Genomic DNA, 20,529 nt, shown 5'->3' on the forward strand with positions numbered 1-20,529 from the left:
TTTAAACCTTTTATTTAGCAAAGAGTATTCTTCAAAGCCTAACACCAACCATACAGTTTGCTATTCTCCCACAAGGGTATTTATGATCAATAATGCAACTAACACATAAATAGACCCTGTGCAGTTGACTACAAGTTTTGATGTATCATCCACTTGTTTGAGAATTCATCTGTTTTAATAGTTAAAAACATTGGTTTTGTCTAATAAATTGGAAATGTTACATCGAATATGGCTAGCATAAGTCCAGTTAGATGTCCTTGATCCACTTTGTAAAACTAAATAGACAGCATTTATGTACCGTATTTTTCGCCGTATAAGACGCTCCGGAATATAAGACGCACCCAATTTTAAAGGAGGAAAATCTAGAAAAAAAGTTTCTGAAAGATTATTCCCCTTCTGATCACTCATGTGCCATTCATACCGGTATTCCCCTTCTGATGAGACACACGCAGGATCGGGTATCGGGTGAGTATAATATTTTAATTATTTTTTTTAACACATTTGTCGTATAGGACGCACTAACTTTTCCCCCCCAGTTTTGGGGAAGAAAAAGTGCAACTTATATGGCAAAAAATACGGTAATACTCACCTTCTCCCTGGCCCAGTATTCTGTAATCCAGCGCCAGTCCAGCTCCAGATGGATAAAACCTAGCCTATTATTCAACCCACTGCCTGTGAGCCTGGACCATCATGGACCCCCACCTCATGAGGGTGCATCATCAGCGCATCCTACCGTTACAGTAGTTAAAAGCTGCGAGAATAGTGTCATTGGGCCTTATTTATTAAAGCTCTCCAAGGCTGGAGAAGATACACTTTCATTAGTGACATTGGGTGATCCAGCAAACCTGGAATTGATCCACCCAACAAGGGAAGGAGAGGAAGGGGACCCTGCATCTATCTGCCTGTGTTCATACAAAAAATGTTGCTTTTTTAAACTATGATATAGAGGAAAGCCATGCTTAGATTATTAAATATTCAATAACATAAATACATTTTTGAGGTTCTAACTACTCAGCAGTCTATACAAATCTATTATTCCCCTTAAATGGTTAAAGCTACAAAGTTATCTTCCTACCTCATTGTGCAATCTGCCATTTAGTTACCAATTAGTGTCCTTGCTTACCTAATTTGACTTCAGTGAAATTAAATCTGCTTGATTGCTGCGTTGCTGTGCTTAGCACATAATTTTCCACATTTATTAATAAGCTTGTTTGTAAATAAATAAAACTTTGTTGGAAACATTAGAGAGAGAGCTTTACCTATAGTTTTATCTCTTTTTAGGACTCATCACAATAAAAGATGCTCATGAAATAGAGGCCAGACTGAATGAAGTTGAAAAGCTCCTGAAGATTGTCATTAATATGCCTTGTAAAGTAAGTATGTCATAGTCAATATTTATCAATATCTACAATTGGTACTTATCATATATATATATATATATATATATAGAATTATCCTTATGTTTTATTTGTTTACTAGTAATGTCATTCAGAAGAAATTTTTATTTTTTTAATCTATTGAGTCCATTGACCAACTGAATTGTTGAACAGACATACAGTTGAGATATTCCAAAACAGCCTTGTATATAACAACTGAATCTTCAAAGGATGTCAGGTTCTCTTTAAACAGTGGATGGTCAATGGCAGAAAAATGTTCAGCATCATCAGTCAGTGGGAGAAAATTGCCTTGGTGCTATTGATCGGAGGAAAATTACCCTAGGATAAGTGATCAGTGGGAGAAGAATTAGTGGTTCAGTGGTAGCGTAAAAATGCTCCAGTGTCATTCTGTTAATGTGAGGAAAAGGTGATTCAGCATCAGTGATAGGAAAATGATGCCCTTGTCTGTGTCAGTTAAAAAACAAATGTCTTGGAAATTCCTCAGCTAAGTCCCAATAGACCTTTAAAATTGCCCTCTCCAGATCCTAGATCATCATGTTGCCTTCTCCCCTATAAGCCCCTTTACATCTCAGACTAGCACGTTGGTTTGGATCACACAGTGTGTGGAGCTTTTTTCCACACACCTGTAAAGGACCTGAATAGATCAGAGGTATGATATCGGCATCAGGTGTTGAAAGAAATATTCCAGCACTCAGTGCCTGAACATGGGTTGGGTTTGCAGTACTGTGGTACTTGGTTCAAATTCCAGGACAATTCCATGGAGATCAGAATGCTTGGAAAGCCTGAAAATAAGAGCTGTTATGTGGAAAGTTTCTGAACCACAATTAAATGGTTTATTTAAAGGAGGATCTAGCAACCTCTGAAGTTATTTTTAAGTTATCCCTAAATCCAGTTATTTTTCATTACTTTGCATTTATCTTCTTGAAATAGTGACTTGCTCAAACACTTTATTTTTGTAAATAAAAAGAACATTACGAATATCTTATTACATGTGTCAGAAGAAAGTAGCCAGATATGCAAAATGTCTATATATGTATGTATATATATATATATATATATATATATATATATATTAGCAAAGTCCTAAATCTTTAGATTTAACCAATAAAAGTATACAGTAATTGCTAAGTTAGTAATGTGTACAGCTGCATTACCATAAAGTTGTAAGTAACTTTAGAGGTCATGCCTTGTCATTGACCAAGTATTCCGTATTAAAATATTTGGCTTCCTCTGAATGAATCATGAATAGGTCATTTAACATTTCTATAATTAGCAATGTATTACTATCAATTCCTTTTGTGAACTGCCTTTTTAAATCTGTTGGGGTACCTTTGATGTATGTGAAAGGGTTAACAAGGTTTGGGGCTTACCCCAAACCTTGTTAACCCTTTCACATACATCAAAGGTTTACTGATATATTACATTCACATACATACTGAACCTTTACTGATATATTGGATCCACTGTTGTTTTTGAACTGTTTTTGTCTGCTATTTCTATTTAAATCTGTTGTAAAGCTGGTAATAAAGTGTCTATCACATACATAAAATAATGATAATGATACAATCACATGAATAAATAAGACATGATTCTATCATAACATGGAAATTGTTTATTTTTGAAGGAGAACATTGGATCTTTATTTAAACAATGCTAACAAATGAAGGTAAAATATCTCAATACAACCACAATCCTATCAACAGGTATAACAGTGTACCATGGCAAAAGTTAAGAACACCATTGACTAGTATTATCGCCTTTAGCAAAAAAAAATTTTTTTAGGTGTTCTGTATGACTTCCTATTGAACATTTCTTTCAGTTGCTTGCAAGATGTTTGTGGGTTTTCTTGCCTGAACTGTGCATTTCAAATCCCCCAACAACATTTTAATGGGATTCTAATTGGGGCTTTTGACGTTCCTTTGTGGATTTGTTGGTGTGTGTTGGATTGTGTCCAATGATTTAAACTTTCCTCAGATTCTTTGGTAGATGGCCTTACATTCCTATTTAGAAAACTTTGAAATGTTGCTAAAATTTTCTGCAGATCTTGCAATAATATTTTTGGCTCCTTGGAGGCTTCTTTTCAATTCAAATAGTCAGCTCTTGCACTGCATTTTCTGCATTTGTTTGGTGTGTGTTGGATTGTGTCCAAATTTCCTCAGATTCTTGGATAGATGGTCTAACATTCTTATTTAGAAGACCTTGAAATGATGCAGAATTCATAGCTGACTAGATAACTACAAGTTTCACAGGCCCAGAAGCAGCAAAACATTACCAAACCATAACATTTTCACCACAATTCCCTAGATCAGGCACGGGCAAACTATGGCCTGCGGGCTGTATACGGCCCAATAGGGATGTTTCTCTGGCCCTTTGGGTGTTCCGTGGCTCTGGACGGTGCGACCCCGAGCAAGGTCAGGAAAAGGAAGGGGGGGCGCACTGGCCAGAGCCGCGAAACCCGCCCCTGGATCTGAGCCTGCGATGGGAGAGTGGGCAGGTTGTATGCAGTAACACAACCCGCCCACTCTCCTTTCACAGGCTCTGAGCTTGCGATGGGAGAGTGGGCGGGGTTATACCATCATGACGTCACGCTCAGGGGCGTCATGATGGCATAACCCCGCCCACTATACCATCGACCCAGCCCCTCTGGCAAATTTTTTTTTCAGGTTGTCGCCCCTGACTAAAAAAGTTTGCCCACCCCTGCCCTAAATGGTATGAGGCTCTTCTCAGTCTAGAAAGCCTAGTCTGTGTTCTTGCTTTAGTTTTTAGTTTTTTTGTGTTGCAGTTTAATGCTGTAGGGCATTCTCCTTCTGGTTGTTGTGTGCACTTTGATACCAACTTTTGCTATGGTTTTCTGTAGATCTTGCAATAAAATTCCCAGAAACTTCTGTTAGAATTATATAGTCAGCTCCTGTGCCACATTTTCAGGGCCAGCAACCTGGATAAATTAGCAGTCATTGGGCATTAGGGGACTCTTTTTATCTTTATACGATGACACATCGATTGATATACCAATGGTATACCAGGTGCTCGATATTTAAGATTTAAATATACAGGTTTCATATGAGTGAGGACATTTTTAAAATACATTTTTCTTAAAAGGGTTGCAAAGTAAAGGCATTTTTGGATAGTTCTCCATGGAAAACAGTTCCAATACCATACACCGGGATGATGTATTCTGTGTGTAAAGTTTCATACTGCAGGTAAACCCCTTTAGCATTTCTGGCAGTGTTAATCTGTCTGTAGGTGAATGGAGTTAATTATTTTTAGTATATTGCCTGGAAGAGAATGCAGCATCATCAGTTCTGAAGTTATTTCACAGCTGATTACTATAGGCAGCCATTTAGGATGGTACTTCATCGTTTGGGTCAAAGAGAAAGTGTTAAGTGTAGTAACCCACACAGGACCCACAGAAGTAAGTCAAAATGATATTTCCCGGTTCTGTCTGCTGCAAAGTGATGAAGGTTGATTTTCAGTGGTTGCTTGAGGTAAAGTATTACATTTGTTTGCTTGTTAAATATGTCCAACAGTACAATAAACTGTAATGATGTGCAAAGGGCAACAACCCATAACATCACAACAGTTTAATAAAGTCACATAGGTTAAGAGGAATATTCTCATCGCCTGCTGTATAGATTGTACATAAAAAGTGAATAAAACTGATGTAGGAATTTAAACTAAACCTAGAATCTGTTTTAGTCCTACTAGGCATGTTGTGTCATGTGATCCTGGGCTTTTATTTTTAAATTAAAACTATGATTTCCCATTTTAAAACAATAGGTGTTATAGCTATTAAATATAAACACATCTGCTGTTACAAATTTCATTAGACCCCCTTTTAAGCCTCATAAATATCTTTTGATCCTGCCTGTAAAAATCCACTCAATCCAGCTTTCAGCGATGGTATTTGGAGCAGAGTTGCAATTTTAATGTAGGCTATGCCTACTTGCACTACAGTGGGGGTGAATGTTACAGGCGACATTGCTATCAATATTGTCACTGCTGATTTACAAGCCTGTGGGATATCACTCAGCACCGGATCACATTCAGTCCTAACTATTTTAGGTTTTTAGGTTTACAGTAACTGAAACCCTCCCATTGTGAGCTGCAGTGTCAGGGAGGGAGAGCACATGGGACATGAATAAAAAGGATTTAGGACTTATTTAGACTGTGAAAGAGGAGTCTTTGGTTGTAGTGTAAAGTGTAATACAGTCACATATAATACATATAAGTTGTCAGTAGTTATGTCTTTACGTTATTCTTTGTGAGAGGTTAACAGAGGTACTCCAGACATCAGTTTGGATTATGGCATGTTCTGCCCACATTTTTTTGCTTCCATCACAGGAAAAACAAAACAAAGAATGCAGTCTTCCCACACAGGAGTACTGGGTCAGCAGAAAACAAATGAAAGATGAACCCTCCAGGTTTAAGACAATACAGTCTTGCCTTAATCTTCCGACCTTGTTGGCAGCACAGCCTGCTGACAGCCTTTTCCTGTCTTGCTCTCAACACACTCTGATACATTCTTTCCCAGAGCTAAAGGTCCAGCTGACCTAAATTTGGAAACTTTCTTGGCTCCTCTGAGCACTTCTGAACCTTCTTATCTTGAGCTGTTGTTCTTACATCACTGCTCTCTTAACATGTAGGCCACCACAGGCCTTTCAGGATCTGGTATGTTGCCTTGCAGACTTTCTGTTAGAGCAATCTCTGAGGTTGTACCACACCTACATGTAGAACCGTCTTAAACATCAACTCTAGAGGAATTGTTTTAGCTTGCTCAGCCAGGTAATCCAGAGCCTGGCAAAGGGATGTTGGCCCACCCAGTTTTTCAAAGACAAACCAGGATCCCAAAAAAAGAGTCACAAATTTGCAGTTTGACTGGAGCCATTTTCAGGTCCCTTAACCCCCTTTCCTAGGTAAAATGAGGGGGAATAACCTCTAATCCAAGCCTCACATTCCTGACAATTTACTAGTTTCATGTATACATAGTATTATTTATGTACTGTCATCTTTTTAACAACTGCACATATTGTAAACACTGTACAATTTGCAGCAGTATCCAAAGCATACCCATTCTTTATTCTTCCAAATCAGCCTGTACATAAATCTCTTTTATTTTTACAGTATTCAAGATCAGAAGTTGTCCTCACTTTCTTTGAGAGGTCACCACTGGACCAGGTGTTAAAAAATGACAATGTTCACAAGATTCAGCCAAGTTTCCAGAGCCCTATTAAAATATCTGGTAAGAGGATGTTCAGCTTTGTATATCACAAATACATTCAGTTTCATAATGCAGTACAAAATACAATGATGATATGTAGGGTGCAAGAACAAGGTTGGTTACTGTACTTACCTTTTATTGAATACATCTCTAGATCAGTGGTATAACTGATGTATTTAGCTTTATTGTGTTGGGGTAGTCTTTTAATTTGTATTACATCCTAAACTATATGGGCCTGATTTATTAAAGCTCTTCAAGACTGGAGAAGATAGACTATCAAGAAAGACCTGGAGTGATCCAGCAAACCTGGAATGGATCTGGTCCAGGTTTGAAGGCATTTGCCAACTAATAGCGACTGATTTTGAAGAAATGTTTTAATAAATCAGGCCGTATAACTTAATAAAACAGACCAATTTTTGATACTTTTCTATAGTTGTTACATTTAAAGTATTTGGTGATGTACCTTGTGGAGAGTATATAGTGCTCATAAAGTAATGAGAACACCAAGAAGGTATTTTTTTAGTTTTAGAATATATAGCATTAAAAAAAAGCTGTGCCTAGAATTAGTCTTTATTTATTTAGGTATCCAGTCCAATTTCACCTGCAGTTGCTAAGTATAGTACAGGCTAAAATTATATAACAAACAGAGTGGTCTGTTGTATCAAATCAGAATTCTCATTGTTTGCAATAAGTTATAGGACTTTGCATTTCATAATTGTTTGTACTGCCTACTAGATCTAGCAATGATTTTACTATGACATTTTTATATCATTGCTTTCATCACTACTACTTGTACTTCTGAATTTTAGTAATCCCTTTGGAAATACATTTTTGCTAAAGGTAATTACATATGTGTTATTTCCACCATTATCTCAGTTTAATTTGCAACAGGTTTACATTAAAGTAGATCTAAAGCGAGATTTACCCGTCACATTTAATACTTAACAACACTTGATGGAGCACAGAGCTGAGCAGAGGAGGGATCAGTATGCAGACATAACCATCTCATCACATGTTACTTAGAATGCGTGTACACTGAATGTGTGCTTTCAATCTTTTGTGTTGTGCTGCCATCTACTGGAGAAGTCCGTGTTTTTCTATTCATAATGTTAAGCGTTTGAACCTTATGGGTTATATATTTTTATTGAAATCTTACATTATTATGTTACTGATTTGCTTTAAAAAGTTTATAATATTACATTTGCATTGTAATAGACATATGTTAAAATTGTGAGAAACCTTTAATAATGAAGTATATAGTAATGGCCATTTCTAAAAGGTATATGTGTCTGGGAATGGTTTTATAGCGGGGTGCAGCTTGGATCACCAAGCACTCTTTAGTGTTTGGGGGATTTATGTAAAGTGCTAAGTATATAAAATATGAAGCCAAGTGCTTTCCTTGTACTTAGCTTGTACTGCAGTATTTATTCACTTTATTGGTATTCCTGCACAAAAGATCTCTGGCATTTCCATACTGTGCTATGGACAAATATACAATAATCTGTACTCATTCCTATCTTAATAGGAATGTTTCTCACATCCTCTGTACCTGACTATTCAGAAGTTTCAAGTCAGTAAAAAAAATAACAATTGAGAATCAGCATAACAAGTAACTAACATTTTCACTAGAAGGTCAGCCTAGATAGCCATCTAAACCACTTTGACCTTCACTATGGGAGAATTGAATACAGATTGTACAGTCTCAAGGCTAATGCTGCAGCTGTTACCTGAGAAAGAGAACTTTCAGTTGTTTGAAGAAGGAAAGCTATGATTGACCTATCAGTAACACAATACTGTACCAATCTGTTGGAAGCTAACTGAACTCACTCCAGTAAGGGCATTATTATAACATTTTATTAAACTGACATTCCACCAAACACCTCACAAGAATATAACAACTACCGGTATGTTCAAATGAAAGTAATCAGAAAGGAAAAGAACCACTAATAGCGTGTTTTGCATGAACATAAGTCATTACCTGACTTCGTTGCCCACCAGTTCCTAAGCAGTGAGCCATTCACTGTGATGCCTATTTCAGGCAGAGTAAGAATGAAGTTTGTGAGTTGGATAGAAGGGGTCTCAATCACAAAGGCAGTTTAACTTCACAAAGGTTTCTTGAAACTACTGACATCAAAAGATCATCTTATTAACATCCAATAAATTCTTCAGTATAGGTCTACTTGAAGATCTGCATATAACAATTCCATACTGGAGCTGCCGGGTGCTTTTAGCAGAGTTGTCCAAGCCTTAACATAGTATGTTAAAATGCTTGCCATGTCTCAAACTTTTAAGAAAAGCCATAGTAAAGAAATAAAACCAACTACCCTTAGCCGTTAGAAGGCTGATTCAAATTATTTCATGTTTAGTTCTGAAAAGTAATCTGGACAAGTTCAGTTTGGCAATTTCATATGCAGTTTTGAAATGTATTACACACAATTATTTTTATTCTATTTTTTTTTAACATTCTTTATTTTCATTTTGATAGGCATCAACAACATCACATATATATATGGAAAGTGATCAGGGAATAATTCATCAGGAAAGGTTGTGACTACAGGAGGAAAACATAAAAAGCACTCATAATACAGCACACATACAAATAATCTCATTCAGACGAATTTAAATTTTTTTATTATAAAAATAAGTTACCAAATAATTACATACATGCAGAGTATGTCTTCTTTTTTAGTGAGATGTTGCAGTTCATCTGATATAAGTATTAAAACATTTTAGATAAGGCATACATACAGATGTATTCTTTATTACATGCTTCTACCACTAGGTGGTATGGCAGATTTCTACAAGAATATTGTCCCTCTGTAATCAGTTGCTGGTGGTTTACCCTGTTTATAAAACATGTTCCTGCAATCATTAGATGCTTCACCAGGACAGATTTTATAGTATGCAATGTAACAGAATTCATGGTGCTGAAATAAATCTTCCAGGCACTGCTTGCCACCTTTCCCCTGCAACATTTATACATTTTCATTGGCCATTAAGGCTTTTTGGCAGGTGCTCACTTTACTATTATTACAACCTGGATTCAGCTGCCTAGAATTTCTTTTAGGTTGTAAAGCAGTGAGAACATCAGTCCCTCTGTTCATTCTTACGCTTCAAATATGCTGATTAAATATAATTTGTTTCTTATGCTTGACATGTATAAGTATGATTGTTCGTATACCAGTCATCTTGATGGAAGGAATTTATTTTCCAGAAATCATTTGCGCTAAACTGTCATTTCAATTTACAAATAATCATTTTCACGGAGAAGAGATCAACCTTTCTAGCTAAAATCCAGCAGAAATACATTTTTTTTCTGTGTCACTATTTTGAAGCAAAGGTTCTATTGAAAACAATCAAACCTTTACGTTACATATGCTATATATACTTTAAACTTTTAAGTATATTTAGAAGATGAAACATTGTGGGATTATTTGTTTTACATGAAAATCTTTGGGCAGGATGTTCAGGCACAGCTACAAGATGACGATAAGTACAGCATTAGATTTGCATAATACTACACCATGGGGTTACTGGAAGCATTTAGGGCATATGAGGTTTCCAATGCAAGCAATACATGAGTTACCATCTTGTACAGCTGTGTCCCTGTTAACAAGGGCCAATGTACTCTAGGTGGCCCTTGAGGATCTGTTGAGTGGCAATGACATTGTAAGCATTCTACAATTCAACATACAACAAATAGTCTTAGTAATAATTAGCAATTAAAAGAATTTTCAAATAGAAATTAGCGATGGCTAGTAGTGCCATGGAGGTTTATTTAGGCACAATATTTTTCTTGTACAGATCCTTCAGTTCACTCATTCAATTATTTAGGTGAAATTTGCATAATATAAAATAAATATCTCTTTTTCCTCTTTATTTAGGAGTGTGTTTATTTTAATTTTTTTGTACATTTTTCTTTTGTGTAATTGTTTCCTTTTTTCTGTTTTTTTTTCCATTGAAAAAAGTAAAATTTTATGGGGTAGATTTCTAACATTACCAGGTATGGTTCAAAGATGCCTCTGTAATTCTCATTTAAAGCCCTTTAAAGTGGACCTAAACCTGAATTTTGCCTAGCCATTAGCAGAAAGCAGCACTGCTTGTTGACTGACTTTTATCCAGTCATATTCCTTACATTTATAGTGGGATATCTCGAAAACAACTAGCCAGCTCTTGATCCTGTGATTGTGACAACTAAATATTCTATACTGAGATGTATGCTGGGAGATTCACATCAGCCCAGGCTGGAGGCAAACATACCCAGTAATAATAATCCACATTCAAATATACCCGTTTCTGTATTTTTATAGTGTTCAGACGGGACAGTACACATAGGGCAGTGGCATAGCATCAACTAATACATGGGAATACCTTAAAAAAGCTTTCCTGTGCCTAAAAAGGCCACCATGCAGCATATGGCAACCTAATGCTTTGCCTGTTATGTCCATCAACTTACATCAATGCCTGAGCTCCATTTTTACAGTTAGAAAAAAAGGTTAACAGTTTTGCAGTTTTGAATCCAATTTGAATGATTATTTTTTTTCCAACATGTTACATGTCCTCTTTTTTTATTCCTGTTCTTTTAATAGAAATCATGCGTTCCAATGGCTTTTGTTTAGCCAATACAGAAACGATAGTCATCGACCACAGCATTCCACATGTAAAGGATCCTGACTTGGATGTGGATTCAACAGATCATTTGTGAGTATCTTTCTCGTGTTGCAATAAAATGAATTGCAAGGTTTGTCTGCCTGCCAGGATATCTTCTTACCAGACTACCAGTCCAAGCTCTTAGCAGTGACCTTACCTTGTCATCTTGTTTTTCAGGATATAAAAAGCAGTCACTCACTACCTATTATTTAACTATATGAAAATGTCAACGGTCACAAGGAGCCCCAAATGGAACAAAGCAAACTTTTCAGCCTAGAATTGAATATTTGCTGTTTTTCTTATAGCATAATACATACACTGAAAATGACCTAGTTCTTAAGAGAGCAGTTCAACTATTCCCTAAAGTTACTTGGGTACTTTGTGACTGTAGGGACTATAGGGAAAAGATTCTTCTACAACATTTACTGTTTTCAAAGGAAATATAAAATATCTTTATATATTATTAGGTTAATACAGTTTTGGGTTGGTATGAAAATCTACAATTTATTATTTTGTAGTTTTACTTGTTGGTTTAAGTTCAGATTATATATTTTAATATCAGAATATATATTTTAATATCAGATTATATATTTATTATTTGACCTGATCAAATTTGCGTGGCTTTAAAGAACTGGTCAGACCAGGATTAAATCCAGAGGTGGTTAGCCTGAGACTTTTAATAATTCCAATACCTTCCTAACTCACTGTGACCTTATATGCATGTATAAAGACACTGGTTTAAAGTTTACATGTATGGCTTACACTTTTTCAGTAAAGGAGGTGAATTTGTTTTGCATCTGTCTCATGAGGTGGTAATTGTTTTAGACACAAATGGTTGCAGAATGTTTCCACTGTAGAGATCAGGTATAACAGAACTAAATCTTTTAATATTCACCTGTCCCTGTTCTGTCGTAGGGCACTCCCATCCTCTTCCTTCTTTTCCTTCTTGTGATCTTCAGACATTTTGATTGGCTAGGCCAGTATTAAGTAATTCCCAACCAACGAATTTGACAGCTTGAGCAAGTGATCAGGCAGCTGCAATGTATATTGTAGAAGGGACATCACCTGTCACTTTCTGCAATAAAGCCCTGTCAAATTTTTAAAGGGAAACTTTAGTTTATGTCTGTTCTTAATGGTGCTATTATAGAGATTGTAGGGGTTTATGTTCTTTTCTGAGACTTATTTTATGAGTATACTGGGACTCTTTGGATCTGTTAAATCATAAGAATATGATTTTAGGAGTGTATAACCAGAAATTTGCCACCTGAGAAAATGTTATTATAATTTATTAAAAGAATCAAGCTTTTCTCTATTGACCTTTGCCAAGGTGGTTGAGCTTTTTAAATGTAAGGAATTGGAGATTAGAATTCTGTGAAAATCTCTGTTGTCTTGCCATCATTTCTGAAATTGCAGGAGACAAGCTAATCTATTTGGATCCTGGGTGGCAGGGGTAATGAGTGATTTAGAGGTATGTTGTTTGGGATATCAGTTTTGCAGGCAGGGCTTCTTGGATGAATTCATTCCACCATGTAATTTAGTCAACCAAAGTCATCCATGCTTTATGAGTGGTTGAGGTCATATCTGGGGCACTGGGAAGTAGGAGTTCTCTGTATGTTTATTCCTAACTTTGCATATGTGTAAAACATTTACACTGAATATGGCCAATGGGCCTGTTTTAATAAAGCTGTCCAAGGCTGGAGAAAATACACTTTCCACAGTGAAGCTGGGTGATCCAGCAAACCTGGAATAAATCTGATCCAGATTGAAAACATTTGCTAACAAATAGCAAATTACTTAGAAAATACGTTTCAGGTTTGCTGGATCACCCAGATTCACTGTGGAAAATGTATCCTCTCCAGCCATGAAGAGCTTTAATAAATCAGGGCCAATGTGTGGGGCATGGTATAGGTAAGGCAGCCATGTTTGGCACCATCTTGGTAACTCAATTACAAATCTAACTTTCTGCCCATACGTAAACATCTACAATCCTTAGTAGCAATTCAGAACCATTCCCATACCTTTTGGTTTGATATCGATCATTACATCAGAATCCCCTTCTTACACAAACTTCTTTATTCCTTCAAGGTTCTCCCAACACATATATTAAGCCACATCCACAATGTAAACCAGAAATGTATTTAAGGCTCAGTTTGACAGTGAATAAATAAACATACTCTGTAAAACATCTCCTACTTTACTAAAAGATTTCTTATTGCCATCAATAACTTCTGCAGAACCATTCCTTCTACCACTGGAGTATTTTTCTAATATATACCAATATTTGGGTAAAAGAGACCCAAGACTTATGCTACTGTGAGGGAGGGGAAAAGGAGGTCAGTAGCAATCCAACACCTGAAGATAAAGGAAATATATGGCTGGAAATGTTTTAGCACTGGAAACTTCAAAGTTATATCAGGCTGGTACTTCTGGTAAGAATTGTCCAATGCCTCCTGACCTATGTGGAGGTTGCCTGGAAAAGGTAACAGGGTACATGTAGTCATGTAATAAGGCTGGTAGATGACTTTAGATCAGGGTTTAGAAACGTAATTGATACAGTATTGTCAATCAACATAGGTAATCTATATCTGTGTAAAACGCTTGAACCTTTACCTGTCGCGAAAAACAGTTGAATGGAAAGAAAAAGTGATTTCCCATTTTATGGCTATTAGGCAGACCATGTCTGGAAGCCTCTGTTTCTAAACTTCATAAAAGTTACAAATAGCACATATATTGGCAGTTATTTCTAATTGCTCTCATAATAAGGTTTGGCCATTTTGGATACCATACCAATAACTTTTACAAAGATCAAACATATTCTTGGCACTTTAGCTTATTATTAAAGTTGGGTGCTCCTCCCCAGTAGTCCCAGACGACTTCTCTTCAACCTGAGCTCCTCTTACCTGTTACTCCACCTTGTACTTAAACTATCCCCTTTCTTATGTGACAGACTATATTTATTATTATTTGTAGTATTAGTATTTGTATTTTTTAAAAGAAATATGTAGGCTTTTAAAAGGAAAGCAATCTTTAGCTTGCTCTGTATGTGATAGACACTGATAGTGTGTTATAGATCCTTTATATGATGAGTACTTTTTTGTATATGTACACCTCAGTTGATGTGCTCTCCTAATATTTAGAACTGTTATATTAAACAACACCAGCTTAATATTCTTCCTCACACCTTCTGTCAGCTGTCCTATTACATTGAAGTGAATTGATGTACTGCTGTCAGTGGTGAACTGGTTATTCAGACTAAAAAACAGGGTTATGGCCCTTTCACAGCAAGACACATACATGGCAGTGGTCTGTGGAAGTTATCCTGCAGCCCTGGATCAGGTCACCTTTGTGATGCATCATAATGTTCCTTAAATGTTATATGACCCCTTGATATCTTGCTGATCACTTCTGTCCTGACCATGCTGAGTTCTTGTAAGGGTGCTGAGATGGGTTTTAGAAGGAGAACTGTTATGAATTTGTTTACTTGGCTGTGGTACAAAATTAAACCATTTGATCATGTAGCTTTCGTGCCAAAATGTCTGCATCATGCTGATCCATTACACATTTTGGCACTTGAACGCATGAACAAAATTATTTCCTAATTCACTTTGTTGTTTTGGCACTGAAACATATATTATTTAAGCACACATATCATAGGTAAAACATAATATGGCTGATTACTTCAGGACTTTGTTTCAGATCTATTATGTTGTTACTAAACATGTTGTAAATTAGCAGTTAATATGATGGGGCATTAGTGAAAGTTTCTATTTTGTGAATGTACATCTACTATAATATTGTAGCCAAAGAAAAATCGAGAACGTAATTAATATGTTTAATATTTCCAGTATATATAACTGTATTGTATTCCCACTCTGCTATCAGTAATGATCTATAACAAACAAGCAAAATTAATATGTTTGCATTTGGCTGTTGACTAAAATGTAGGTAATTACTGGATCTTGAATGTTATTATTGCTTATGTGCCTATTTTAATAAATGTTGGGTTGTCCTATATAAATCCTAATAAATAATGAGTTGTCATAAAAATCCTATTTAAAGCTATTAGAAACTAGGTGGAAGACATCATTAGGGATGGTGCCTCCAGGGTACACAAAGATAGAAAACCTTTGCTAGATGAAGATATACATATTGAGAAATGTAATGAATATTTTTAGGAGTTGTTCTCCCATAAATGATACTGAATCCCGGAGGACTGTGTCAGACCTTACCTAGTGATGTCTTGGAAAATCCCACCAATGTAAAATCTCTTTCATAGTTCTTGACTCTTTACCTGGAAGTTTGGTTGTTCCCTACCATTTTGTATCATGTAGATCAGGGGTGTTAGACTCAAATCACACAAGGGGCCGAAATCTAAAACAAAGGCTAAGTTGCGGGCTAAACTTTTTATGAAGATACATAGGCCCCTGATTTATTAAAGTTCTCCAAGGCTGGAAAGAATACACTTTCATCAGTGAAGCTGGGTAATTCAGCAAACCTGGAAAATATTTCCTACAAGTCATTGGCGGTTTGTTAGCAAATGTTTTCAATACTGAATAAGATCTGTTCCAGGTTTGCTGGATCACCCAGCTTCACTGGTGAAAGTGTATTCTCTCCAGCCTTGGAGAACTTTAATAAATCAGGGCCATAGTCTTAGTAGAGGTATAAATCCTTCCACACTCTCAAGACACCAAATCGCACACCATCCTTGTAAATTAATCATGTTCTGAAAATAGGAACATGCTTGTCTTTGTGAAGCATGAACATATATTCACTTCCCATTTTTCATTAAATTGTCTCCCTTCTGCATCAACTTTTCTCCCGGGAGTGATTGCTTTTTTGTTCTTAGCAGCTTTTTCTGAGGTAGGTGTACCTGACCTATGCTGGGATGTCTTGGCCTATCTATGTTAGGGGAATGGAGCCACTGACAGTGCTGAGGTGGAGCCTGTTCCTCTGAATCTGGAAACATTGCTTATGTACTGTAGCATCCAACTGAGATTCCATACCTGGAGCAACAGCAGCATACTACTGGAAGCAGGATCAGGACTCTGGCATAGTCGTGCTGACTTCTGGGTCTCGGCAGGATTGTGAAGAAGCAACTGGGTTCCTTCTGCCTGTAGCGCGGTCAGGCACTTGTGTGGGCCACCCTGCTTCTACCTAGCTTTCAGGGACTGGGTTCTCCCGCCTGTATATGTCAGGCACTTAGATGCAGCACAGTTACCATGGGCCACATAAAACAGCCAGACGGGCAAAATTCGGCCCGCAGGTTTTGTGTTTGACACCTGTGATGTAGATAAAATAGGGAAACCAACATAGGAAGAGGAACCGGTACCTTCATAGTGGCCGTCACAGATTCTTAGGCTGAAGTCTTAGCAGTAGAATCCCCAGGAGATATTTATACCCCAGCATCCTCCAGTAACATAATTATTGGTTTTGTGTCAACTGAACCCTGAACAACGATAAACGTTCAGCGTTCTTGCTAGCTGGAAAAATTGCATCCGGAGTTTATGCACAGTGTTCAGACCTCTGCTCGGCCCTGCTTATGCATCACCATGATTTTTATTACATGCTATTCTGTTGTGGGAAGAAGGTATAAAAGCCATTTGTATTAGGTGAAAAAAGGAAGTGTACAACCACCATTACATCTAACTCATCTAAGGAACTGATATCAACACATTCAGTATAGGAAAAAAACAGTGTCCTGAAGTGTCAGAGAAGGAAAATCTTCACAAATTGCCAGTCTACTAGAAGAATCTAATCTTATCTGCAGCAGGCAACCTCAGCTTTGTTCAGATTGCTGCTTTGATCCCAAACTCTTTATCTGAGGACGTGCTTAGAAATTTATTAGCAGGTTTCAGCTGTAAATGTCAAAGTACTGATGAGCACAGATTGCAGAGAACTGATTGCCTTGCTGCTCACAGATTATAGTAAACAGATCTCCAAAATTTAAAAGGCAGTGTATTATACACTATCCAAAACAGAGGAAAGCTACAGCTTTAGGTATAGCACAAACCTGTCTGTAAGCCATAAAGAGCTGGAGAGGACTCAGTTATAAACAATGAAAAGTATAAAAAGCTGTTCAACTTCATAATATATGCCAGAACCAAAAAAACAAAAAATGTACACATTTTTTATTGTGTCTAACACACAGCCCTAATGTAATAAATACCAATGTGAGCGGCAAAACTGCATTTACAGCAGGCCCTCAGGACAGCCCTAGATTTCTGACAAGATCAGCAGGTTTTCTTTGTGCATTTAATGCTCATCAGAATTGTCTGTAAATAATAGCAATAGATTTATTTCTTCCAGCGCAATGTGCCTGGCCATTCCTAATATGCGTTATGCAGTCATCCTTTACTTAATCATTTACATCATTGTCCTGCATGCATGTTTGTGTTCGGTGTCTCTACTTGAGGTTGGGGGGCTTTACCATTTTAAAATATATTTTTTGTTTTTTAACATTTGACTTTTTTCCTAACTTTATTGCTATCACGAAGGGTCTGAAAAACTTACATGATCCTCCATACGGTAGCATTTCAAGCCCAAAACTGTGCTCTGCCTTCTTGTTCTCCTGGCCAAAACTGACAGATTCTGACAGCTCTAAATCGGAAAGTGTTTAAAGCAGAGCACTTGTGGGTACATTCCAGCAGTAGTAAATGGACTTTCCTTGCAAAACAACCCACAATTATTTGTTGTGGTCCTGGGCTTCTGTAAGCACAAAGAAGAGGGCTGTCTGTGCCTGGTTAAAGTGATTAGCAGGCTCAACAGCTGTCCAGATCATTTTTACTACAAAGCTTTGAGCTAGGCTAAAGTGAAAAAACAAGAGGGAATAGGCATGTATTGCACAGATATACTACATCTTTTACCTTGACTGTAAACACATATTAACTGTCACATACATAAACTCACACATACATTTTTAACTAAGATTTTATTGTAACACACGGGTCTTAGTTAGTTGTCCTTTTCAGACCAAGGGCTAGAATTTTTTTTACATTTACAATGAAGTGCATCTCCAGTGCTAAGTAAGAGAGAATCTGGGAAACTCATTTTGTAGGATCTCATTATTTAACATATATTTAAAGCCAATTTAATTTTGGATAGAGTTGGGTAATGATAAAACCACTGTAAGTTTTGTTTTTTAAGTTTTTTTTTTAATCTGTACCTCATTAGGAAGATTTCCCGTTCCTGTCCTGTAGACTCAACAGAAAATGAATGTGATTTATAAATAGAGCCTTTAGAGATTACAGGAGCTATAGACCCCATTGGAATATACAGTATCTAACACATCACCATTTCTTTCAAAAAGTTTTGCCTTTGGTTTATGTTAAGGCATGGTCTACACCGGCATTTTGATAAACCACTCTAAGCTACCTTTTCACCCTAGATAAGGTTTAAAGACAGAGTGAGGAAAGATTAGAACCCCTGTTATTTTGAAAGGATGGAATGATTTCACATAATTTTTTGTTTTCACCAGTATATGCAAAAGAAAAAATAGGTTTGGCTAAGGTTTCACATTAATCTGTTCAGCTACCATTCCATCTTCAGTGATGGCATACTGAAGCAAATATTTACTGTGTATGCATCCCTGTAGCCTTGTAGAAAGAATTTGACCCTGGATTCTGGATTCAGTGTAGTTAAAAACTATGACATGACTGTAACATTTATAAAACTCTAGATTTAATTCTAAATTAAATAGAACAAGGCTAGAAATTGATTTTATATATAGATTTCAGATAAAAAAAAATAAAAGAAGTTAAAGTAATGCAAGTAGGTCATACTTTTTTGTCTTTGGATTGTTCTCATGACAACCTCTGTGATGACAAAAGTCTGATATTTTTATCACTGCCCACATAGAGTCACTAAAAATGTTCAGTGTTCTCTTATGTATCCTGTTTCAAATGAATTATTGAAGGAGAATTTTCAATGTTCTCTGTTCTGGGTTAAGGACTAAGTTATGTTTTTCTAGTTATATAAATATTTGCCGGTCCTTTATCAAAACAGCATCAGTGATAAGTAGAATGTTGATTAAGTGGAATTTTCTTTCCTTTTTCGGTTCTACGGTTCTGCACAGTAGATAACGATACTTAAAAAGAGTTATGGCTCATCTTAGATCATTCTTTTTTGGCATCGGTTCAACATTTACCGTCAAAACTTGCGATTCTATATGACCTTCTAGACGTACTTACTGTGATAGGCGTTCTCACTGGCCAATAACAGAAGACAGGAATAAAGTTCGACTTATACCTGTCAGAACATCACAGAATTCACCCATAGCGGTAAGGTAGTAAAGGATGTTGCAGGTATGTTCCTGCTTTATGCTTGACAGCAATTTTTAATTTTTTTTAACCAGACTTGTAGTAGCAGTCAATGTAAGCTCTAAATATAACACAAGTGTCTTTTATCTGTTATATCTGCTGTATTGAGAGCTAACCTGTAGCCAGTATAAAGCTAGGCAAGGTACATCACTCCCTCCATTGTTTGTCTTGTAAAATAAAATACTAAGTGGGTTTTCTTTTTAAGTAAAGTTATGGTTGTTGTATGAATAAGATTAGGGAATGTGGTATAAATTCCGTACCTAGTGGATTTGATGGTACTGGGTGCAGGGGTTGGCACACTATAAATTTATAGCATAGGGTCCCAAAAAGATAATTTGAGGAAGGTTCCCAAAAAGACTTCAATTTCAGTATTCTCTCCAGAATTTTTTTTAGCTGGGGGGCTGTAGGCAGGCGGTGGCCCCCATATTGTGACCCAACTTTTCAGTAACCACTTAAAAACAGCCAGGTGGTTGCTGAAAAGTGCTGGGTGGTGCGCCCAGCTAAAAGGGGTGGAGAGAACACTACTCACTTATCAGGGACGGATTTTCTGCTCTCAGAATGAGTACCGTTGAGAACATTTAGATGTAGCGGGAATCCCAAACATATCCTTTGAACAAGGACTATCTGTAGTGTGTTGCAACAACTAAATTAGTGAACCACTCTGCTTACCTTTTACATGTTTACAACAATCACCTTGTATTCCAATAAGTTAACCACCTTGCCGTTAAGCCCGAGCATGCTCGGGCTAAAAACTTTTGCAGTTATGGTTAACCCCGAGTTTTTGTCACCAGGTGGTTAAATGTAAACAAATGTTATGTTGCAATCCGATTGTCATACATTGTATGACAATCGGATTACAACTGAAAGGAAATACTCACCCAGTGTCCGCAGCTCCTATTGCTGGCATTTGTAGTGAGATGTATAGCACAATGCAGAAATCCTGCATTGT

General features: G+C 36.7%; 1 protein-coding gene across 1 annotated transcript in view; it reads left to right on the forward strand.

Annotated features, from left to right (window-relative positions):
• The window catches only part of PXDC1 (PX domain containing 1), a 42,038-nt gene that overhangs the window by 18,286 nt on the left and 3,223 nt on the right, over positions 1–20,529 (forward strand). The window contains exons 2-4 of the mRNA XM_072411774.1: positions 1,282–1,373; positions 6,519–6,636; positions 11,205–11,316. Coding sequence (XP_072267875.1) covers positions 1,282–1,373; positions 6,519–6,636; positions 11,205–11,316 — 322 coding nt within the window. The remainder of the gene's footprint in view (positions 1–1,281; positions 1,374–6,518; positions 6,637–11,204; positions 11,317–20,529) is intronic.

The sequence above is a fragment of the Pyxicephalus adspersus genome, chromosome 5 (assembly GCF_032062135.1).
Source record: "Pyxicephalus adspersus chromosome 5, UCB_Pads_2.0, whole genome shotgun sequence".
Classification (NCBI taxonomy): domain Eukaryota; kingdom Metazoa; phylum Chordata; class Amphibia; order Anura; family Pyxicephalidae; genus Pyxicephalus; species Pyxicephalus adspersus.